The sequence below is a fragment of the Sorex fumeus genome, unplaced genomic scaffold (assembly GCF_029834395.1).
Source record: "Sorex fumeus unplaced genomic scaffold, SorFum_2.1 ptg000030l, whole genome shotgun sequence".
In the NCBI taxonomy this organism is placed as follows: domain Eukaryota; kingdom Metazoa; phylum Chordata; class Mammalia; order Eulipotyphla; family Soricidae; genus Sorex; species Sorex fumeus.
The window spans coordinates 29,904,064-29,928,925 of NW_026606087.1; the positions used below are offsets into that span (position 1 = coordinate 29,904,064).

A 24,862-nucleotide genomic window follows, 5' to 3' on the forward strand; every position below is an offset into this window, starting at 1 on the left:
GTATTTGTTTGTGAATGGGTTTGTGAATTCGTTAACTGCCTATTGTCAGATCCTATGTTGACCACTCAGGTTCTCCTAAATTCTTCAGCTTTCCAAATTAGTGCTGATTTGGGGCAGGAAGGCTAGTAAAGTGGATAGGTCATTTGCCTTGCACAAGACCAACCCGGGTTCAATCCCTGGCATCCCATATGGTCCCCTGAGCATTGCCATTATGCTTGAGCATCACTGGGTGTGGCCCCCAAACAAAACAAAAAACAAACTAGTACTGAGTTTGAGAAATACAAACTGATTGGGTTCAAAACAGTAAGTGGGAAGGCGTTACCTTGCATGTGGCTGACCTAGGTTTGATCCCTAGTACCACCTGTGGTACTCCTGAGTCAGCCAGGAGTGATGTGAAAATAATCCCAAAATGTCTCTGTGCAAGCCTTTAATTTATTTAAATTAAGTATTAATTTACTGTCAAAGTTTTGCAATTTTAAGAAGCAAAATGCCACTATTAATAATATACCCAAATAACCCCACTTGGAGAAAATGCTGCAGTGATGCTCAGAGTTCAAAGAAAGACTGAGAAATATTAGCTCAACAGAAGCTCTTCAGCCTTGCTAGAAAATTTGGATTTTGTTAGAATTTATAAAAATCACGTAATTGAAAATTATAATTAAAGTAAACTTAACAATATAATTAAATCATATAATAATTTATTCTATGGGTTTTTACAAAATACTTTTTGAAAATTATACATAGGAAGTACAGCAAATTTTAATAATTTACATTCTAATTAAAATTTCTGACAAATCATGTCAGTGACAATTTTTATATTATTTCATATAGTAGAGCTTTAAGAAGAAATGATATTACATCTGCAAGTTTTGGGTTTTGCTTTGTGTTTCACACTTTGAAAACAGATGGAGACTGGGTTTAGACGAAAATTAAACCACAAACTCAATTCCATCTGTGGCCAGTGGGTGGCACCAAAGCACAGTGAAGACGTTTGTTTTAACACTGGAAAATGCAGAAAGCAGTTTCTGAAGACTGGAATACATGGAGCAAATTCAGTCTCATGGCCATACCATGAATTTCTTATTTTAATAGAGATAAATTTGATGGCATATGGCTCAGCAGTAGAATACATGTCTCACATGTCTGAGGCCCTGGGTTTGATCACTCCTCACACACACACACACACACACACACACACACACACAAATTACAGAATAGTTTCTTCTCACTAGTAGAAGCATCCTTCAACCTACATATTTTTATTTTTTGCAAGTCTTCAGTGATCACATGGTGTCCCTCCTCAGTGCAGAAAGGGAAGTAGTGTGGAACATCTGATAGCAAATTGGAAAATGCCACTTGTTAACTATAGGCCAGACTGAATAGCTTCTTGACAGCTTTTGTTTTGAAGCAGCAGCATCTGTTTGATTTTCAGAGCGTTCCCAAAGACTTTCTTCAATACTGCAGTCTGAAGTCACACCTTTTGATATTACTTTTATTTCTTAGTCAAAAGGAGCACATGTAGGTTGACTTTCCCATGCTGTGTAGCATTTGTTAGAGGAAATAGGAAGGGGGAAAAATCTCTGTCCATAAGGCCAAAATTTCAATGTCAGATTTCACCCATTTAGCAGTATCTAGTGAAAGACTTTGGTTCACTTGGAAATCTTGGCAATCAGCAGCATCCTGAGAGGCAGAGTTGCTTCAATCCAAGTATTGGGGGCGTTTACCATCTTCTCCCAAAGGGCAACTTCTTCAGAAGTGGAGTCCATCCAGTCCACCTCAGTACCATAGCTCTCACCTGAAAAGGGGGATGGTTTCATTTAGAAATGAATAGCTCATTGGGAATAAAAAGGATAATTTCCTAACCATAATGATTCAAGAAGGCAGCTGGAAAATGTATTAACATCTCTGGAAGGGCAGATCTGGAATTCAACATTAAATGAACTTTAATTTTCTGATGTCTAGTAATACAATGCTCCACAGTCTGTACTGTTGTAATTAGCTAGAGTAATCTTTTCACTTAAACAGACAGATATGCTAATAACTATACCTAAATAGAAATGCTAACATAAATAGAAATACTACAGTACATTCTGTCAGGACACGGAGGACGAGTGCAGAAGAAGCACTGGCTTATCTCTAAGGAAATGCAGTTGAGGTGTTTGGGTCTGGCAAACTCAAATTTAAATCCTGGATTCACCACTTATTAGCTTTGTTACTCTCGTAGAACATCAGTTCCTTTGTGGATAACTTTAGTTAACTGCTCAGAAAATTGCTGTAGGAGTAAATGAAATAGTGAAAGAAAACACTCAGCATGGAGAGTAGTTCTTTATAAATGCTAGTTACCGTTATTTTTAAAAGCATTCAGAGCTGGAGAGATGGTATAGTGGGCATGTTGCCAACTGGGTTCAATCCCCAGACCTCCATAAGGTCCCCCAAGCACCACCAGGAATAATTTCTGAGCGCAAAATCAGGAGTAACTCCTGAGCATTGGCAGGTGTGGCCCCAAAACAAAAACGAAAAATAAGGTGGCCAGGAGCTAGAGTGATAGTACAGCGAGCGGGTACGGTGTTTGCCTTGCACATGGCTGATCTGGGTTCCATCTCTGGTGTCCTATATGGTCCTCCAAACACCACCAGGAGTAATTCCTGAGTACAGAGCCAGGAGTAACCCCTGAGCATTATTGGGTATGACCCAAAAAGTCAGCCAGCCAGACAGCCAGATAGATAAGGGGGCTGGAGCAATCTACAGTGGGTAGAGCATTTGACTTCTACGAGGCTTACCAGGGTTCAATCCCCAGCATCCTAAGCATTGCCAGGAGTAATTCCTGAGTGCAGATCCAGGAGTAACCCCTGAACATCACCAGGTATGACCCCCAAACAAAAAAAAATAGCCACAAAGAACCATAAATGTTTTCTTTAGGAAAGATTGCCAAAGAAGCCTTTTCTGTTACCACTACAAGAAGTGAAGCTCTGTGGAGATAAACTTTACAAACTCTTTTTCACAAGAGTCCCTGGCCTACGGCCTGACATTCCTTTCTTTACTCATTCATTTCATCACACGCAAGGGAGAGAGAATACCTGTTTTTATAAGTAAGCTGACTCTAGTCTCCAGAAGTACTTGACTCAGAGAGATTTTAAATGTATAAAATGTTACCTGTTCCAAAACCAATCCTAAGACCTCCCAAAAACTGGTTGGTCAATTTGTAATGGTCCCAGACAGTCAGCTCGACACAGGCTTCCATCAGATCTTCAGGCCTGAAGCCGTCATACACCATCGTGTGGTTGAAGACAGGATTGGTGGTTTTCCCTACAGCTCTTGTCTTCTGGCGACTTTTCCTACTGGTATCTGGAAGGACGATGCTACAAAAGGAAACATTAGTGTGAGAACATTTTAATAAGACAATGGACATTCAGGTTTAGTGTGCGTCAATATAGCTACTGTTGAGAGGAGATAAAAAGAGTAGAGAGACAGTGTTGTGATCAAGGGTCTAGGAGATCTTGAGGAAAAGACTGCAGAACGTGGATAATACTCGCTTTGAATAATCACTGTAGGTCTGTTTTGAATGGAAAGTTACTTAATCTCTCAGACACTTGATTCCACATTTATAAAATGGGAATGGTGCTAACTACTTAATAAGGTTAATGCCAGAATTCCATATTAAAGAACAACCTAGTTTAGTGTATTTATCAAGAACTAATTTGGGGGACCAGAGTGATAGTACAGAGGGGAGGGCATCTGCCTTGCATACGGCTGACCCAGGTTCAATCCCCGGCATCCCATATGGTCCCCCAGAACTGCCAGGAGTGATGATTCCTGAGTGCAGAGCCAGGAGAGTCCCCTGAGTATCACTGGGTGTGACCCTAAAAGCAAAAAAAAAAAAAAAAAACCCAATTTGGTGGATTTTCCCTGAGGATTTCTCATAAAGTTAGAAGCATGGTCCAGTCTTTATTATCAGCAATAGCATAGGAAATTTGTCATATAGAACTGAAAAAAAAAGAAAGCATCTCAAATTTGTTAGGTTTGCTAACACTTGGGAAAAATCTTAATCTCCCCATGCTTCTTATAAGAATAAAAATGTATCAGAGTGACCTTAGTACTGAAGTCTAGCCTCAGCTAGAAAAAATTTTCCCAGTAGAGAGCTATAAAGACTCTGTCACTATCACTGTTCTCCCTTGTTCATCGATTTGCTCAAGTGGGCCCAGTAACATCTCCATCGTGAGACTTGTTGTTACTGTTTTTGGCATATTGAATACGTCATGGGTAGCTTGCCAGGCTTTGCTGTGCGGGCAAGATACTCTCGGTGCTTGCTGGGCTCTCCGAGAGGGGCAGAGGAATCAAACTCGGATCGGCCCTGTTGACCACTTGCAAGGCAAATGCCCTACCCGCTGTGCTATCACTCCAGCCCTTTGTAGGGTTATTTCATAGTTATTGCATATGAATAGCTGACATAACTTACACAAACTTAGATAGCTGAAGTAATTACAATTAGTCCATTGGTAGACTTCACATAGACTTCACATAGTTAAAGCCAGTCAGGGGAAGTTAGGATAGTTCTCTAATACTTGTTTAGCAACTATTTACTATATTCTAGGATTTTGTATGAAAAATAGAGAATAAAGTTTGTCACTTAAAGACATAACAGTCTTAAGTTATTACAAGCTAACAATTATTAAGGGGCTGTTTAGCAAATCACTGCCCAACCTCCGATAGGCTGACAAAAATGCCTTTGCAAAATGGGCCGCAAAGGAGTGGAGAAAAATTTTTCCCTGATTCACACAGGAATCAAGGAATATAGTATCGTGCCACTAATACTCTTTGATATTTAATATTGATCTCATCTGAAGATGCACCTCCTAGAAAATCTTATGATTTTACATATTGAGTAGGTAGTCTCTGGTTTCATTTATATGAATGCCATCTTATCTTTATGATTTTAAAAGTAAGTAAAGCCTTAGGGAGTTCTGTCACAGCTCTCTTCAATTCATGTGATCACTGTCATAAATTTTCTCACTTAAACTATGAATGTGGAGTTTCACTATCATTAGAGAAAACTAAAACCATCAATAAAGGCCTGAATATGAGTGAGGTGGGTTTATTACTGCTGTTACCATTTAACAAAGGAATTTAGATGACTTCCTCTTAGCTGTGGTAAATCAATGCATTCCTTTACCCAGATATGCACTTCTCCAGTTGTAGAAATCTTCTTATCTGTGATATAAAAAGGAGAGAAAATAAAAATTCATTATTCTTCTTCTTTTTGCAACATAGCATTCAAAATGTCAATCTGAAAATATTTGGAGAGATATAACTAGTATCTGATGATTTGATGCTAATTTGTTAAATATATATTCCTAATTTCATATGTCATAGCCTGACTATACAGAATGCAGATAATTCTATGAAAATAATTTATATTTACTCTAAATTCAGATTATTACCTCATGCTTGTTGAGTTTTGCTTGGTTCCAAAAGATCAAAAATAGATAACATCTTTGTGAATCATTCATTTATTTTTAAGCCATCTTAATGAAATATGTATCTCTCAAATAATATCAAAAGGGCTGAAAGGAGGCATTTTAAGTATATTTGAATGTAAGTTAATAAAAATAAATTTTGACTAAGAAATACTCTTCGGAATAAGAATATATAGCACAGCGGGTAGGGCATTTGCCTTGCAAGCGGCCAACATGGCCGACCCGAGTTCGATTCCTCCGCCCCTCTCGGAGAGCCCGGCAAGCTACCGAGAGTATTCAATATGCCAGATACAGTAACAACAAAGTCTCCAATGGAGACGTTACGGGGCCTGCTCGAGCAAATCGACGATCAACGGGAGGGCCTTTACCTTTACCTTACCTCTCATATATGTGAGACTGTAGGTTTGATTGCTAGCAAAAGACACATACACACATACAAATTACTTTTCTTGTAACTGTATCTCATGGTGATTCAATAAAAAAAGCATATTACTAGAATTAGGCTGACTAATGCCTGAGAAGTTGCCTTAGTTTGAAGTTATGGGCAGAGAAACACTACAATGTTTTTCTGAATGGGTTAACTCAATCAACTAGGCAATCAGTATTTGAATAAGCATCTATTACATGCTGAACCCCTAAGTTAGGAATGTCACTGACTATATAAGGAAGCCTATGTCCTTGAAAAATCTGGCCATAGAGAATAATTCAGATAAAAACAATGAAAATATAGAACATGCATATATACAATATAATATAAAATATAGAATTACAGAATAATTACCAAGCTATCCCTATAATATTATGTGATCAGTACCAGTGAATCTACTTTTAGGAAAAGCTTTATGGAGTAGATAGGGCTTCATCTATGACTTGAGTAAGCTGGGGAAAAGAGTAAGCCATTATAAGAAAGAGACACTTTATGAACAAACTCAGGCAACAAGGAGATATCATGACAAATCAGTTCCTCTAGCCATCTCATCATCACAGTGGGAACTGGGTAGAATTTATGTGCATATTGATCCAAAATGATAGGACACAAATTACATACCAAAAGTTTTAGAAAGATATAAAAGCAATGAAAAGCTAATTTAAAAGCCAGTTGGCCCAAATATATACTTGGTTTTCCCTCCTATTCTAAAAACAAAAACAAAAAACAACTGATACAACAAAACTAGATTAACATGATTTTTTTTAATTGGGCCAGCTGAGTGCAGACTCTGTATGTGGGAGGCCTGAGTTTGGTCCCTGGCATATGTGGTCCTACAAGGAAGTAGAGAGGCAGAAGTAGCCCCTGAGTGGTGAAAAAATACAAAGAATGACTCCCACAAAAAATAAAAAGAATGACTTTCTTTAATTTGGCTACTACTCTCCCTATCCATTATATCTTTCACCTCATTAGCATCACAGCTTGGTTACTGAAAGCATTTAATTTACAAATCCTGATGTTAGCCATAGCTGTCATACAAAACCTGAAGAAGAATGACCCAGGAAACTTGCTTAGGAATTAGAAGACGGGGTGAGGGGGCTGGCAATCATTTCTTGCCAGTCTCTTGTTCTTTAACTTGGCTGCATATCAGAGTCTTAAAATAAAATATGAAAATAGTCATTTTGAGGGGAAAAAACTTTCCTTTCATAATGAGACTGTGAGAATAGAGGACCAGTGAGCTCTAAGGGTTGAATTCTTCCAATTCCCACCTGGATTCCTAGAATATTCCTAGCCTTCTCCAGCTACATCATCATCACAGTTATGCAATGGGAACTGGGTAGTACTTACAACGTATCAGTAGGGTCAAGCTCTAAATTGTTATTACAATTGTTATTACAACGTAACAATAGAATCAAACTCTAAATACAGGAAAGACCATTCATTGGACAGATACACATTTTTAGACATTGAGCTGAAAATTAAAACAAGGACTGTAAACTGGACTGGCAGAAATTTCTCTTACAAGAAACAAAGTAGAATGAAATTAACAGGGGCTTGGTGTAGTGGTATAAGTATTTGAAAGGTAAGGAGCTTCAGTTGTACTGTATGAGAAATTTCTAAAGATATCCTTTCACAACAGGAAAGGAATGTAAATGAGTAAACTTAAAAATGGTTAAGATGATAAAGTTCATGCTATATTTTTTGACACAAAATGAATGATAATTTTCTTTGTATGTGTATATTTGGGCCACACCCAGCAGTAGTCAGGGTTTACTCCTGACTCTGCATTAAGGGATGGCTGCTGGTAGGACCATATGCAGTGCTGAGTATCAAACCTGGGTCAATCGTTGCAAGGCAAGAGCCCTACCTGCTCTACTATGGCTACAGGCCCCGAAGGATAATTTTAATTCACAACTGAGTATAAAGTCATTTGGTCTATACAATAACTAAGTAAATATGTTTAAGTACCTATTCACTTTTGGAAATATCTCTGAATCTACAGCTATCCCGGAAAGAGGAGATTAAGTGAGAGCCCAGATTAGATATAACATCCTTACCAACAATTGGTTCTGGGACGTACTGGAGAGCTAACTTCATTTCCCCTCTGTGTTCTGCTTCAAGGGCAATTGGCACTGTCTGGAATGAAGCACAGCAACAGGTGTGAGCCAGAGACCACACCATCCTTCCTGTTTCCAGATACCCTGCTATTACCATTATCTGTGGCATTTCTGGGGTTTTGCATCATGCATGAGAACCCTCAAAGGGAACTCCCCTCCCTGTTAAAGCTAGACTGTTTTCACAGAAACACGCGAAGTAACTTAAATAGATCCATAGACTACTCACCCACATAAGAAATATGGGGCAGAATAAAAAGGTATAAAAGCCCAAACAATGTATACACATTCTAATTTATAATGCAACTTTAGAGAAACTTCCTCTGATACACCAGGCCCTAAATCAATCAAACCAAAGCTCTGAACTCACCTTCTGTTTCAGAGGATACCATTTCAATTGTTTGTTCTCCTTGTTGTTCCAATCCCAATTTTCCAAATCAAGTTCCACTTCTCCTAGAAAACTGTTGCGCTTAAATGTATCCCTATGCCAAACGGACAGGTTCAACTTCTGTGTCTTTAAGATTTGTTTTTCAATTTTATACTGCAATTCAAAGAAAGAAATGAAAATTAAAGTGGCTTATATCAAGGTTATGACAGAGAAGAAGAGAAATTCCTCTGTGTAGATTAGATTTTCTTTTCTAATTGGATTTCAGGTCTCAAAAATACTTCAAAGTCATCTTTTTTGAAGTATCTTGTTTCAAAAAGCTAAATTCCATCTCTCACAGAAAAAAAAAAGGATTTTCTTACACCCTCTGGAAGAGCAAACCAGGGTTCAAATTTCATAACTGGTAATAGCTTTCTAAAAACAAGAGTCAATTTTACATTTTTTTAAAAAACTGGATCTGGATGTTTTTAGTTCTACCTAAATTAGTTCAAATCAATCTAAAAATAAATCAAGTTGAACCAGTGCCTGTTATCTACCTAAGAATACAGTATTTTAAAACATACTGATTTTTAGAACAGTTTTATATTCACACAATGATTCATCAGAAAGTACATTTATATGCCTCTTGTCCTCATAGACTACTCAGCATCTTTCCCTCTAACGGTATTCTGCAAGCATAAGGATTTTTTAAAAAGAAAAGATACACTCATATTTCCCAACATCATATTGTCAACAGGAAAAAGGTTGGCATCCAAAATGTTTTTCATCTAAAATATAGTCATTCCTTGATTATATGTAATCATAGAAGGGATAATAGTACTTCTAATCTAAAAATAATCTTTATTTGGCTTTCCCGTGTACTGGCGTTCGGTTTAGTTGTCACAAATGTGCCTTTCTCTGACTTTACCATTTAAATTAGTTGGTTTTTCCTGAGTATAGGGTTGAAGTAGCTGGCCTAGAAATAGCCAGAAGATATTTCATAGTCAAACTGTAATTGAAAACATGGTACAGAAAGCTCACCCATGGATGAAAGAAATTAATTTCACCTTTGCTTCTTTTCTCAAAAGATAGTCAAGTACTTGGACAGAATTTTCAGAAAGAGGAGGTGAATGGTAATTTATGTATTTTTAGTTTGAAATGATACTACTTATGACTAAGGCAGGGCTGGAGCGATAGCACAGCGGGTAGGGCGTTCGCCTTACACGCGGCCAACATGGCCGACCCGAGTTCGATTCCTCCGCCCCTCTCGGAGAGCCCGGCAAGCTACCGAGAGTATTCGATATGCCAGACACAGTAACAACAAAGTCTCCAATGGAGACGTTACTGGGCCCGCTCGAGCAAATCGACGATCAACGGGAGGGCCTTTACCTTTACCTTTATGACTAAGGCAGCATGATGCAGTTTGAGGGAAACTGGGTATATTTGAGCCAGATATACTTTATATTCATTTGTTAATCTATCTTTCCAATGAACATTTATGAGCACCTATCCCTGACACTGTACTAAAAAACAATATATGCGAAGTGTTTAACATATGCTAATCAACATTTTGCACAAATTAACTCAGTATTTACAATATTAAGGTAGCTAAGTAGGTCCCAGGATTGCAGATCCGTGTAGACAGGTTAAGTTATTTGTTCAAGGGCATGCTGTTTATAAACAGGGCTGGGTCTTGCATCCAATGAATTTAAATTTTGTGGGATTAAAGAGTGTTTCTCATTGGAAGTTATATTTAGACTGTAGGAGATATTGGGGGGAAAAATTCTATTATGAAGGAACAAAAAGGATAAGAGTGACTGGAACAAAAACTATGGATTCTTTTGTCTGGGCTGTATCTGACTATTCCCAGGGACTTGAGTGTCCATAGATACTACCAGGGATTGCATCCAGCCTGCTGTACACAACGCAAACATCCTCCCCAGTGCACTATCTCTCTGGCCTCTGGAACAAAAACTATGGAAGGGAAAGATGAACTGGAGCTCAGGCATGTGTTATGGATTGACTTGATCCAAGGTGTTGTGGGAATTCTGAAAGAGAAACAACATCCACATTGTGTTTTTGGAAAATCATTTTGGCCGCAATGCTCATCTTGATCAGCTGTGTATCCCTGAAAAAGCTACTTTACTTCTCTAAGCCTCATTTGCCTCATTTGAGAGATGCAGACTGCCAGGTAGGGTTTGTGAAGAGTGAATGTAATGTAAACAAAATTATCTTTATCTGAGTTTATCATCTCGGATAAAGCAACTCTTATACATTCCTTCTCTCTTGGTGACTGGCTTCATCTCTGGAAACTATCTAGGAGGACATGTTCATATAAATGACTGAGTCAATATGGAGAATTTTTCTAGAGAGAAATGTCATAGATACCCGCAGGATCTCGTTATACACAGGATTCAATGTTTTCTTCATGACAAGTGTTTTCTTCTTGCCCAATTTACCCTTGTCTGGTAATAAATAGGTCTTTACATATCTAAAAACAAATGAAAAGGTAAGGTTAGAAAAAATAGAAGTGATGTTCCTACCTTAACATGTAGTAGAAATAATATTTTGTGATATTGAGAAAAAGCAGTAATAAATATTCTTATCAACTCCTTTATATGTAACATTTAAAGAAATTTCAGTAGAATTGTGAATTTTATATTGAAGATTTTGTTTGTTGGTTTTTGGGTCACAGCCAGTGGTGCTCAAGGCTTGTTTCTGGGACTGTGCTCAGGGATCACTTGCGTTGGGATCAGGGGACCACCATACAGAATGCCAGGGATTGTCTAACCCAGGTCAACTGCCGCAAGCAAGCACCCTACCTATTATACTTGAAGATTTTTAAAGGGTATCTCCTAAATTTCACTTTTCCTTTAGTATTACCTAATGCTAAAGAGAGTGGAGAGCAACAGACAACTTTTTTTCATTCTCTTACTTTCTACTGAGAAAAAGTTTTGGGAAAAACAGTGTTAGCGTGGATATGGGGGGGGAAAAGGATCCTCATTCACTGTTGGTAGGAATGTTGACTGATTCAGCCTTTTGGGAAAACAATATGAACCTTTATTCAAAAATCTAGTAATTGATATTCCATACACTCTAGTAACTGCACATTTTGGCATCTACCCTGAAGGCCCGAAAACTCTGTTCTTTTCTTTTTCCTTTTTGGGTCACACCCAGCAATGCTCAGGGGTTACACCAGGTTCTGCTCAGGAATTACTCCTGGCGGTGCTCAGAGGACCGTATGGAATGCCAAGGAGGGAACCAGGGTCAGTGTGTAAGGCAAATGCCCTACCCACTGTACTATTGCTCTTCTCCCCCACCTCCCCCCAAACTCTATGCTGATAATCCTACGTCAGAATAGACATCGCAGCACTCCTATGTCATCACAGCACTATTCACAATAGCCCAAATCTGGAAGCAACCCAAGTGTCAAAGAACAGACGAATGGATAAAGAAACTTATGGTACATATATGCAATGGAATACTAGTCAGCTATAAGAAAGGCAAAATCATGCAACTTGCTGTTACATGCATGGATCTGGAAAATAACATGTTGAGTGAAATTAGTCAGAAGGAAAGGGAAAGACACAGAATGATCTCTCATATGGGATATAAAGAAACATAGCAGCACTGCACTGCACTGCACTGCACTGTCCTGTTGTGCATCAATTTGCTAGAGCGGGGACCAGTAACATCTCACAACAATTTGTGAGACTTGTTACTGTTTTTGGCATATCGAATATGTCATGGGTAGCTTGCCAGGCTTTGCCTGGCGGGCAAGATACTCTTGGTAGTTTGTTGGCTCTCCGAGAGGGACGGAGGAATCGAACCCAGATTGGCTGCATGCAAGTCAAACACCTTACCCGCTGTGCTATCATAGTAAAGAAATAAATATTCCCAAAGGCAACAGAAATGGAGAACTGGTCTTCAATAGGAAGTTGACCAGGCAGAGGAATGGGGATGATAGATAGGATGGGGTGGGAGGACCTGGACAATGGTGGAGGGAACTGGACATTTTAGTAGGGGGTGTGGTGCTGGAACATTGATGCATGAAACACTATCATGCATTGATGTAAATCACAGTGCCTAAAATAAAATTTAGAAAATAAAAATAAAATGCAGGTGATGTGCGAGAGAGAGAGACAGAGAGAGAGAGAGAAAGAGAGAGAGCTTTCAGTTAAAGTTTTCATTGCTGGTGCTAAGGTGATAGCTCAAAGGGTTGGGCTGCTTGCTTTGCATTTAAGAGTCCTGGGTTTGACTCCAAGCAACTTCCAGTCATCACCAGCACTGCACGGAGAGACTTCAAACTCCGCACAGGGAAGTCCCTTCCTGCCCTGCCAGGTGAGTCTTAAAAAACAAACAGAAAGTTTTCCTGCTGTATTTCAGGGAAAACATTAGTACACACACACCTAAGTTATATTCAATGTAAAATAAAAGGGATATTGAACCCAGTTGTTCCTAAAACAAAAGCAAAAATATTGTGCTAACTAAATCACTAAGAATCATACTTATGTGTATAAATTTGAGGGGCAGGGATGCCATTCAAGTTTTGCAAATAAAATTAAATGCAAATCAATTTAAACTTTAATCTGAGTTGTTAAGTTGTTATTTTAGTCCTTTGTAGAATAGAATTTAAATATGAAAACTACCTCAGAGTCTCAACAATTTTTGCTGAACACTATCAAATATGCCCCACAGCACCCAAATACTAGAAAAAGTCTGAGACTATAATGAAGAGACAAGCGTTCAACCCCTTATTTTGCTGTTGTCTGAATTTATGTAAGTAAGAAGTTTATTTTTGCTGGTCTTTTTTCCTTCTCTGTAAAAATCAGTAACCCCTGAAAATATGACTTCAAATATCTTTTCAACTTGAAACACTTTCTGGTACTGTGACATTTTAATTTTCTTAATAAAAATATTTTATATAAATTGTGTGAGGTATGCATAACTTATAAATCATTGTCAAACATTTCAAGATAATTTAATAAATTTTATATTTAAATTTGTAAATACATAAAACAGCATCCCCCACCCCGCCTGCCTTTTAAAAAACATTTAAAACATTAAACACAGCACACATGTTCCTCCCCTTATTTTATTCCCCTCCCAATTTCTAAAAGATGAAAAGTTTGATCTCTGGAATACTGCCAAGAGTGATCTCTGAACACAGAGCCAGGACTAAGCCTCAAGCACCACAGGTGTGGTCCCAAAACCAAAAACAAAGTTTGAAAACTAAGGTGAAGCAGTGATATCAAAACGTACTTACGGGTCTGAACGCTGCTTTTTAATATCTGCTGCTGCTAAGTCTTTACACTGGGCCACAAAAACATGTAATTCCTGAAGAGATTCCATGTAGTCAATTGCAAATTGAATATTTCCTTTGACTTCCAGATTGCCAAAGTCACCACTGTAAACGCTCATCACACTGCCACTCACCTGAAAGCATTGGAAACAGATAGTTTGTCCCTATCTTATTCTTGAACGCCACACCACGGCCAGGTATATAATTCTTGCTTGTTTGTCTCTATTTTTCTAGATTGCATATAAAGGTGGTTAATTCAATATGCCATAAAGGCACAGCAACATGGCCTTACATGAACTGTATGACAAGATGAAGTATCTTTGAAAAATTGCCTCAGAAGTTGCAAATGAAGAGTGAAATGTGAAATAAAATGCAAATATGCAGGCTCATCCCAAAGTGTGATTTTCTAGTAGGGGACAATCAGCATTCCATATGTAGGTATGCTCAGTGTTTAAAATGGCAAAGAAAAAAGAAAAGGAAGGATGCGATGAGAGGCACACAATCAAAGTGACATGCGCGCTATCAAATTTGCAAGACTCTCAAAAGGAATTTGATTACGTTTCCCATTCACTAAATCAAGGAAAATGCTTACTGAGTCATAGGCTTTTAGAGGTCAACAGGGTAGAGAATAGATGATTGATAGAGAGTTTAGAGGCTTCCCAAGGGCATTCATCAGATTGTTATCAGCAGAAATTCAATTTAAATAGATTCTAAAACACAAAGCTTGAGAAATGCAAGGCTTGCAAGGAATTTAGCACAGCTATTCCCTTTGTTTAGTATTTGGTAAGGTATTTGGAAACTTTTGTATGTAGGTATATTTACATACATAATCTATACAGACTACATATACATAAAACCACCTCACTTTATCAAGAAGTTCTAAGCAAGGTCAAATTCTCTAACACATTTCTGAGCAACAACACATAGGGAGGTTTTTTTGTTTTTTTTTTTAATAACAAACCTGTTCTGAATCCTACTGAGGCAAAACCAAAACAAAACAAAAACAAAAAGACAACCTCTTCTTTAAAGTGCATTGGCATCCTTATCAGATTAGCAAAAAAGAAAGATGCAATTCTGTACCTGCAAATGACACTTAAAAGCATATTTGCTCTAAGCAGACTTTATCATAGCCATTTGTTAAATAGAAATAAATTGTGCTTTATCTTGGCAATTTAGATAGAACACTTATTTACAATGGATATGTAAATTCATTTATGAACAGGAAAGAAGATTAAGAGGAGGAAGAGAAGAAAAAGCAAGAGGAGGAAGAACAAGGAATAGAAGAAAAAGGAAGATTTAGCTAGCTAGGTTAAAGAAAAACTGGTGGATTAGAGAAAAAGTCAATCCCCATGGAATCTGAAAAGTACAGCAGGAACACGGTGCGGGCAAGGTTCACAGAAGCAGAGATTAAAGGAGCTTTTGTTTACATACAGAAGACAAGGACGTCATGCCAGAGTAGCTGCTAAGATTGGTTAAAGAGCCGGGGCTCTTCTTGTGTCTGCTGAGCTGGTAACTGCTCTCTGATGCTGTGTCTGTTTCTCTGTCATCACTCTACAAAACATACAATATAGATACAATTTCAATGCAGAATGAATCAAGATTAGAATCTCTGTTGAGTCAAAGAGACTGTCTTGGTATCTCACTGCTGTGGCGTTTCTCGTGATCAGAGGAGAGAGAGGACACTTGTGCTCCTGACCAAGGAGAGGGACTCGGGGGAGTGGGAAGTGGGGCGTGGGGCTGGGGAGAGTGGGGACTGCCTGGGCCCTCACCTATGCAGGACTGGGTTTAGTTACTGAAACAATAAAGTGAGTTATTCCATCTGTAAACTGATCCCTGGGGGCTTCTTTTCACTCTCAATATAGATGTATTTTGTTTAAAGGATTTTACTATCAGTAATGATATTAATGAGAAATTTCACTGACCTAGAAAAATATAAAGGTCCAAGACTTATTGAAAAATAGAAGATGCTATGCTTAATTCCTCTCACTAATAGATTAATAGTCCTAGGGGTGCGGGGGACATACCTGGCAATGCTCAGAGGATGGCAGTGCCAGAGATCAACTCCAGGGCCCCTGCAGGTCAAGCATATTCTCCAGTCCTTTGAATCACCTCACTGATCCAGTTCCTCTCTTTTTTACATAGCCTTAACTGTCCTAAAAATCCAACCTTTCAGCTCAGACTCTATGTGTAATCTCATACTCATCTCTATAGGGCTAATTCATTTATCTTTTGTCAACCATTAGAAAGTACATTAACAAATTCTGCCCAAATTGGATTTTTGTGGAGGGATGGGGTGAAAGGAATAGCAAGGATACTTATTTTAAACAAATCCCAGGGACTGTTTACTGAGATCAAGAAGTAAAAGTGGCAATAATAAATTTTACTATATTGGTATCTGAAACTCATGAAAGTAGCTTCAGAAGTTCACAATTCTGAATGGGTTCCTTTGGGAGTTACAGGGTTGATAGAGCAGTTCTGTGCCTCCTGGGGTTAAGAAAACAAACACCTATGGAGTAGTAGTTAGTTCATGCCAACACATTCCAGGGCCATGCGATTGTGTGATTATGTATAAGCATGACAAATGCCAATTCTAATTCATATTAAGAAAGAATTAAAACAAAATTTATGACTTGAATAAGAATAATGCCTCTCAAGAATCAAAGAAACATCCAAATCTTTTATGTTTGTTGTCACAATACCCCTTGACATAACACCCTGTATATTAGTACTTTCTACATCCTGCCTAGCATATCAGACCATTAGTTAATTATTGGAAGGATGAACCTTATCTTGTTGACCTGGAACATTAATTTTTACACAGTAGGCACTCAATACTAATGCTAAGTGCAGAAAGCAGTAAGGCCTGACTTCAAATCTATTTCCTGTAATATTTAGTTCAACCTAATAATGTACATTTGCGGGTAAGATGATATGCTGAATCTGATACTTCTGATGTACAAACTCAGATGATTTGAACTCTTCTTTTATGTGTAGCTATGATACAGGAGGTGAAAACTAAGAAAAAGGAGAAAAATAAAAACTAGGAAGTGGTATCACTGGCTCCTCAAACTATTAGGAATCTCATTCATTGATTCAAGAAATTGGATATTACAAAGATAAAAAAACATTTGGGACTCAGTGAGGTACTGCAATCAGTATAAAGATAATAAGTTAGTTACAAAGACTGAGTGATTATTTATGAAGGAAAATATAGTATGGGCTCTTCAGGACTGAGTGCCTGCATACACAGTTCATCTAAGGGCTAAGAATGCATAGAAGAGCACGAGAAGGAATGTGATTGTTATGAAGCAGGGTGCCTTCTCGACATGCCATCAACCAAGAAAATGCTTGAGGATGAAGCTTTTTATTTCACCAACAAAAATCAGAGAGCAACTGCAAATAGCAACACCTCACATTTACTGGGTGCTTGCTGTGAACAAGGCACTGTGCTGTGTGTTTCCCCTGCATGGTCTCATTGGAGGCTCACAATCTGTGTGGTAAGGATTGGAAATTGAGGCTAAAGGGAACTAAGTAACTTGTTCATAACTATACAACAAATTACTGACAATGCTAGGACTTGGATTGTCTGATTTCAATGCTCAGGGCCCCAATTACCTGAATGTAAGAACATGGAATAATAATCAAATCCAAGTCCCTGATTTTATTTTTTTGTAGCTGTTAGACTTGAAGTAACTTAATCTATTTTTTATAAAATGTAGGAAGTAGTACCTACATATTTAGTAAGATCTGGATATCAGAAATGAGTATTCAGTGGCAGGTTCATATTGAATAATGAATAATAATCATGTCTGGAGACAGTAGCTACAGTGGTTAACAGCATGATAGTAACATCTGGGTACTAGTATTGACTCAGTCTCTTTCTACATGAATTAGGTTATTTCATCTTAGTTTTAATTTCCTTACTTAATAGTATTTGCAAGGGATGAAAGTGCCCACTGTCAGGGTTATGAAAGTCATGAAACGAAGATAATGGATGTAAGAAAATCTACATCTAGGAAATTTTTCTCAAAGTGTATTATGTCAATGTTTCTTCCTTATTTGAATATTTGAAGAAATATTTTCAAGAGTCATTCTACCTCCACTAAATTTTCACAAGTCAATTTTAAGCTACAGAGCACATACCTACATATTTCTGCCCAAATTTCTTTCTTTTTTTTTTTTTTTTGTATCCACTTTGGAAAAAAAGAACACATTCACCAATCTATGCAATTTAACTTCATTGACTATAAGAGCCGGTGTTCAAGTCAAATGGCAGAGGCCTTGCCTCAGTAGCACCACCTCAATTGATGTGAAAGGCATGTGAGTCTTGTTGACATTTTAGTTTCTGCCACAGCAGATTACAAATACATCCACCTTGACATAACAAATATACCAACTTGACCCCATTTTTCTGAAAGTTCAAAAGACAAACTTGCCTCATCTTGGAGGAATTCTGGAACGGACTTGCTCATCCTTTTGAGTTTGTCAGGATGGGAAAACTGATTACCCGGTTGTGAAGGCACTGTGGAAACTAAACAGCATTTCCATTCAAAATTATCCTCACAATTGGCAGACATTAGATGTAAGTTAAAACACACCTTTCTTTTGTTTATGAACAGAAATATTTTTTAAAAACAACAAAAAGGCAGTTATCATGCACAGGTTCATATAGTAAGGAACATGCAGTTTTTATACAGAAAGCATTAACAAGGAGTTGAACCAAAGAGAAAATAGAAATTAATCTGAACATCATTGACTTACATTAGAAACATATATTAGAAACACTGCATGAGAGTTAGTTTCAACTTATTTAATCACACTTATTAATTCACATTGTTTTGAAATACAAGCTCTTTAATTCATTGGTTCATCTCTTTAGGTGCATTTTACGGGGCTGGCGCAGTAGCACAGCGGGTAGGGCGTTTGCCTTGCACGCAGCCAACATGGCTGACACGGGTTAGATTTCCAGCATCCCATGTGGTCCCCTGAGCACCGCCAGGAGTAATTCCTGAGTGCATGAGCCAGGAGTAACCCCTGAGCATCACCCGGTATGACCCAAACAGCAAAAAAAAAAAAAAAAAAAAAAAAAAGACATCTTTTTAGGTGCATTTTAAACATGCTGCAGGCTGGAAAAACTATTTCATCAGGCAGCAGGGCTTTCTACAGATAACAATAAAAGTATCCTGACATTGAGTCTCAAAAGAGATTGCTTATTTGATGATGAAGATTACTTTTCTGATAGTATGTCGCCGAGATTAATTAAAGTCTATAATTTGAAAATACTTCTTGAACAGAAATAATTTATGAACCTGTAAAGTCAGAGAATTTTTAATAGAGATATCCTTATCCTCAGTATAAATGACTCATGTTAGGCTATATAGTTTGTGTTTATGGTGCTGGAGATCAAAGTCAGTTCTTCACATGAGTGGTCGGCAAGTGCTCAGACATTCAGCTATATCCCAGCACTTCACATTAGTATACCCTGAGATCTCAAGAAAATGTAGGGTATGGTTTATTTTTGATATCCTAAGTATATGATTGTTGCAATAAGGCAAATTCTGTTCTAATCAGTATAACTCTAGCTGGAAAACTCTGATGAGTCAGAAAGTTTTTGTTGAATGAGATAATACCTTTTAAGGTATTTAGAGTAATGCATGATATAGTAGGGCTTATGCCAGTATTTTCTAAATAAATATCTGGTAGAGAATCTTTAAGTTATCTTCAAATGTGTCTCAAATACATGAGCTTGGTTTAATAACTGATAGAGGTACTGGAAAAATAGAAATAAAATTATACTTCTGTCTACAATTAAAAATGAACATTCTGATGAGGATTAAATTCATCTTTAAGAGAAATATAAAGAAATAAAAACTGAAAATTTAACTATATATAGTAAATATTTGCCTACTCATACAGCTTTCACCTAGCATAGGTCCATAAGTATAAATATCACAATGTATTGATGGTGATAGACCTACTTTAATCACTCTATAAACAATGATGTTTGAATAAATTTTATTGGCAACAGTGTAAGATCTCCCTTTTGGAGAGCCCTGCAAGCTACCAAGAGTATCCTGCCTGCAGGGCAGAGCCTGGCAAGCTCCCTCTGGCATATTCCATATGCCAAAGACAGTAACTACAAGTCTCACAATGGAGACATTACTGGTGCCCACTTGAGCAAATCGATGAACAACGGAAGGACAGTGCTACAGTGCTACAGTGTAAGATTAGATACTATAAAGACAGAGTATGATGTAATCAATGTCACCGGCAAAAGTATCATTGGTAACACTATTCTCTCTCTCTCGTGTGTGTGTGTGTGTGTGTGTGTATGTGTGTGTGTGTATTTGAATATATTATACTGGCAATGGCATTAGGTACCACCACAGGGCAGAGTATGGGCCAATGAGTATGCCAAAAAAAATCAATGTAACACTATTCCCTGAAGTGTGTGTGGGGGAGGTGGGGAGGGGGCGGGCTGTGTGTGTATGAGAGTTGCTAGACTTCAATCCAGGACCTCAGATATGTAGGACATGTGCTCTACCACTGAGCTGCATCCCTATTCTGTTTCTATTATTTTCAAAATATACACATACTACTTAAACGTAGTTTTACATTTATGGGCTTGAATAATTTACACTTTGAATATGTATTTGATTTTTTTTCCTGTGGTAACAATATGTTCTTTACCAGAGTAAGAGTCATCTTGGTTCAGGTATTGGAAGTCACTTCAGAGAATATGATGAAAGGAAGTAGTAAGTTATCCAGGATTTTGCATGATTGGGCAGTCTTTTTTTGCTTTGGCCAATAACTTAGCTAAGTAGGAGGTCACAAGTGAAAATGCAAATTAGGTGCATGTGTCTGTGGATGTTCTGTTTTTACTCCTTAGGTTGAATGTTGGACAAAACAACAACGTAAACAAGGAGCCCAAATTTAAGTGTCTACTGGTTCAAATACAACTGAAAAGCCTGTGTACCCAAACCCCACTGAGGAAAAGAAGTCTGGCTTCCTCTGCAGTAGTTGGACAGAGGGGGCACTGTCAAGTGTTGGGACCTAGATTATCTTCTTTCCTAGGTGGTTGACAAGAATTTGTCAGGCCCTGGGCCAAAGCTGGCATGCTCAGCTCTGGAGGGAGGCTCTCTGAGCAGTGTCAAGTTTCACAGCGCAGGCCTGGCCTGCTGGAAGAGCAAACAGCTCCTCATTGGGGAGCTCTTCTCATTAAGACCCATTAGCACACCCCAGAGTTGTTGGGAAATGGCTATTAAAAATTCTGTGGCCTCCACTGGGTAAGTACCCCTCAGTACCTAACACGATAAAGCTAATACCGAAAGGCTAAAATGATACAAAGAACATTTGCTAGGCTCCCCACACAGCTACTGATGATGTACCATCTGTTCTTAAGACAGTAGTTGCAACTACCTAAGCACAGCGATCTTTGTGCTTTTGTTTGGGGGCCATGCGCAGTGGAGGGAGAGGGGGAAGCAGCCACTCCTTGCTCTGTGAGGTTCCAGGGACTGAAGCCCAAATCCCTAGCTAGCAAAGCATGGGCTCTGCCCTTAGCTAACTCCCCAGCCCTAAGGACAACTATTTTTAGGTGAACAAAAAAAAAAAAAAGGAAATAGTTATTACCTTTGATTGGTGGCTAGCTAATATTAACTAGTTGGCTGACACTAGCTAGTACAGGTGTACATCCCTTGTATATTGAATTTAAAGTTTGAGCTTGATTTTGAGACTTAAACTTTGGACAACTTAAAAGTTGCCTCTTGATATGTTTATATATTTAGTACTAATTTTCAAAGAATGGTTTTTCTTTTGGTGCAAATAAATTATAAATGGCTCATATCTGTTATCTTGTATAAAAGAAAAAAGAGATTCAATACTCAAGACCATAACTCAACATGAAAACCACATAATACATAAGTTTCCAACTTGATTTTAAGAAGGTTCACAGAGCAGATTTGAAAAAGTATAATTAGGGACCTGGAGAGATAGTACAGTGGATAGGGCACTCATCTTGAAACCTGATTCTCCTAGGTTTGATCCTTGGCATCTCATATGGGCCCTGGGCCCTGCCAGGAGTTATCCCAGAACCCAAAGCCAGGAGTGAGCCCTGAATACAGCCAGATATGGCCGAAAGTTCAAAAGAAAAAAAATTAAGTATAATTCTCAGAAATAACACATAGATACAAAACATGTTTAATCTAAGTGTTACAAGGATATGCATATAAATGTTAAAATATATATTGGGCACTATCCTTCCACTGTTCACCAATTTTTTGCTTGAGCGGGCCCAGTAATGTCTCCATTGTGAGACTTCTTGTTACTGTGTTTGGCATATTGAATACGTCATATTTTATATAAATATATTATATATATATTGACTCTGCCCCAGGCTGTGGGGCGGGTAAGAGCCCTCCCCGGCCCAAGGGACCCAGACCGGACAGCTGACTTCCACTACCCAACCACCACCACACTCCAGGCTGCTTTCCAGATGCTCAGGCCAAGCCTCATGCATGAATGAAGTCCCATGGAACCCAGATAATTCGGAACTTTGTGAATATACATATATATATATACACACACACACATATATGCCTGTTGGAGTGCCTGACAAGCTACCGAGAGTATCCTGCTCGTGTGGGCAGAGCCTGGCAAGCTACCTGTTTCATATTCGATATGCCAGAACCAGCAACTATTAACGAATCTCATTCCCCTGACCCTCAAAGAGCTTCCAATCACTGGGAAAGACGAGTAAGAAGAGGCTGCTAAAATCTCAGGGCTGGGACGAATAGAGATGTTACTGGCACCCATTCGAGTAAGCTGACGAACAATGGGATGACAGTGATACAGTGACACAGTGATATAAAATATATAATATATATAGTTCAGTGAAAACATGAATTAATCTTTTGACAGTTGTAAAACATTTTTAAATAAAACCCTTGTCAGAATGAGATAGTTTGCCAACTGAAAAAAATTTAGTACTAACAATAAATGATGTGTTATTAATAAGGTTAGTTATATCAGTTTTACACCATGTAGAATGGCAACAATTAGTCATTTATGAGAAAGATCCTGCTACTCACTTCCTGGAATGCATTCATTTGTGTCTGGTTCCTGATCTGCTTTTTGATCTACTCAGAAGAGCAACATTGAGAATGAATACCATTTTAACTGAAGTATGAAAGTGACAAGAAAGTAAAGGTCCAGTGTCATTTGTACAAATGAAAATTTGAATATAACTGACAGGTTTTCACCTGGCTTTTATCCACTTCATTCACAATCCACTTTTCCTCACTTCAGTGTGACTCTTTATTAGTCTCTTTAAGGTCTCCTTTTCAGCTAAAAACCCAAGATCCAACGTAGGAGATATTCAGTATCTTTTCTCTGAAGAGTAGTCCATACTATGGAACCTGGAGGGGGCACTGGACTAGGAGTAATAAAGCTGGGATTTTATTCCCATCCATCTACTGACTGTTCAACTACAGGATCTTAGAGGAGTCTCCCCGTTCTACTGAGCTTTTACATAAACTATTACATAAACATATGCAATGACCTTTGAGAAATTCTCTTGCTGCATCTTCTATGGGAAATCTCAGTGAATACATATTTTTATTACTATTATAAAAGCAATTTAGTAAACAAAATTCTAACATACAAATGTAAGTTTATGTAGCAGTACTGCACATATTAAACAATATATTTGGTCTATTGTCAAAAACAAGAAAACATCATTAGAAAACAAAAATAAATTTTAATTATTCTTTGTATAAATGATGAACTATAAAAAAACAGACTCAATTCCATCTCTCCCCAGAAGCACTATTAATTTCTTGATTTTAAAATTAAGACAAGAAATGCCCGATTCATTGACAAAATTCACTACTTGCGTCCTGATTATTCAGAATTAATTATATTTTGTCTATATTTATTTACACAATATCGGAGGAGGATTCCCCTTTCTGATCTGGGACCCCTTTGAATTAAAGCTTTACTAGTTGTTCTCAGAGTTATCTAAATGCCGAAGTTGACAATCAAATAACTTAACTAGGAATGAAGAACTAACTTAACTCAGGTATAACTTCATCTACTTTCCCTGTCTTCAAAGGACTTCTTGTAAATCAGAGTAGCAGAAATCAGCTCATATGTATAGAAATGTAATTTCCTATTTATAGAAACCCTCACTTCCCAAAGGTTTCTGATGAGATCCTCATAATAGGATCACCCGCAGAACCCTTAAGAAAACAAACAATCAGTATTAAATGCACCAAGAAGAGCTGCTAAATAATAACTTAAGCAGCGTTCACCATGTAGTGGCAAATGACATTCTTTTATTCATACAACAGCTGCATCCCGGGCAGGGTAACTGCCCAAACCACCCTGGAACCTAATACACAAACATACATGCAAATATGTAAAGATATTTACCATCTTCAGCACTACGTACTAATTCTTCTGGCAGATTATCTACTTTTGCTTGATCTGTGCAGGAGAAAGTGACACACACGGTTAACACTGCTGACTCCGGTGGAGAAAGAACAATGCGCTTGTCCCTGGAAGCCCCGGAGTTGAAAGCAATTAATCAGGATGCAGCAGCGAGGGGTGCAAGCAAGATGTCCTCCCCCAAATACTTTCTCTTCGGATGTGGACTTAGCCATGCCCTAGCGGGAGCTCCCGTTCCAGCCCGGGTGCAGCGTCGCTCCGCGCTCTGCTGCACCCGCCGCCTTCCCCAGGGTTAGAGGGTTAGCGCAGAGCAAGCAATCCGGGCTGCAGCAGCTTCTCTCCTGCAGAGTCAGACCCTGGCCATGACTAACACCTTCCCAACCCATGGTCATTAACGAATACTTCTGTGCGTACATCATGGTTTGTGCGTGCCTCTGGGGGGCTCGCTGGGGAAGTCGACCGAAGAGATGGAACTGGGAACCAGCTGCTAAGTGGAATCTTGGCAGGCTAGTGTGAGAGTGGGCACTGGTATTTGGAAGGGATCTGGTAAGAATACCAGTCAGCTGATGGCGATTTTTTTTTAACCCTACACATTCCTGAGTACTTTAAAGCTGCACCGTGGAAATAGCCCCAGGCTTTGCGGGCAAGAGGTTTTTGAAATAGAACAATTGCTGCTGAATTGTTTCCTTGTGACTCTTTGTGGCTAGGGACCCTATCACTAATGCTGGGGGTGGTGGT

The 24,862-nt window shown here is 38.4% G+C and overlaps 1 protein-coding gene across 5 annotated transcripts in view; it reads right to left on the reverse strand.

The window, feature by feature from the left end:
- Window positions 1–1,242: 1,242 nt before the first annotated feature.
- Window positions 1,243–24,862, reverse strand: part of SYTL2 (synaptotagmin like 2) — a 62,508-nt gene continuing 38,888 nt past the window's right edge. For 2 of the 5 annotated variants that reach the window (XM_056116084.1, XM_056116082.1), the window contains exons 9-19: window positions 24,110–24,163; window positions 22,768–22,815; window positions 18,118–18,212; window positions 15,113–15,232; window positions 13,646–13,815; window positions 10,768–10,870; window positions 8,386–8,556; window positions 7,951–8,037; window positions 5,109–5,200; window positions 3,154–3,359; window positions 1,243–1,795 (exon numbers count right to left, since the gene is read on the reverse strand). In XM_056116084.1, the coding sequence (XP_055972059.1) occupies window positions 1,650–1,795; window positions 3,154–3,359; window positions 5,109–5,200; window positions 7,951–8,037; window positions 8,386–8,556; window positions 10,768–10,870; window positions 13,646–13,815; window positions 15,113–15,232; window positions 18,118–18,212; window positions 22,768–22,815; window positions 24,110–24,163 (1,292 nt within the window). In that variant the 3' untranslated portion in view covers window positions 1,243–1,649. Of the gene's footprint in view, window positions 1,796–3,153; window positions 3,360–5,108; window positions 5,209–7,950; window positions 8,038–8,385; window positions 8,557–10,767; window positions 10,871–13,645; window positions 13,816–15,112; window positions 15,233–18,117; window positions 18,213–22,767; window positions 22,816–24,109; window positions 24,371–24,862 lie in introns of those variants that run through there. The other 3 variants (XM_056116085.1, XM_056116083.1, XM_056116086.1) reach the window with 2 other exon arrangements.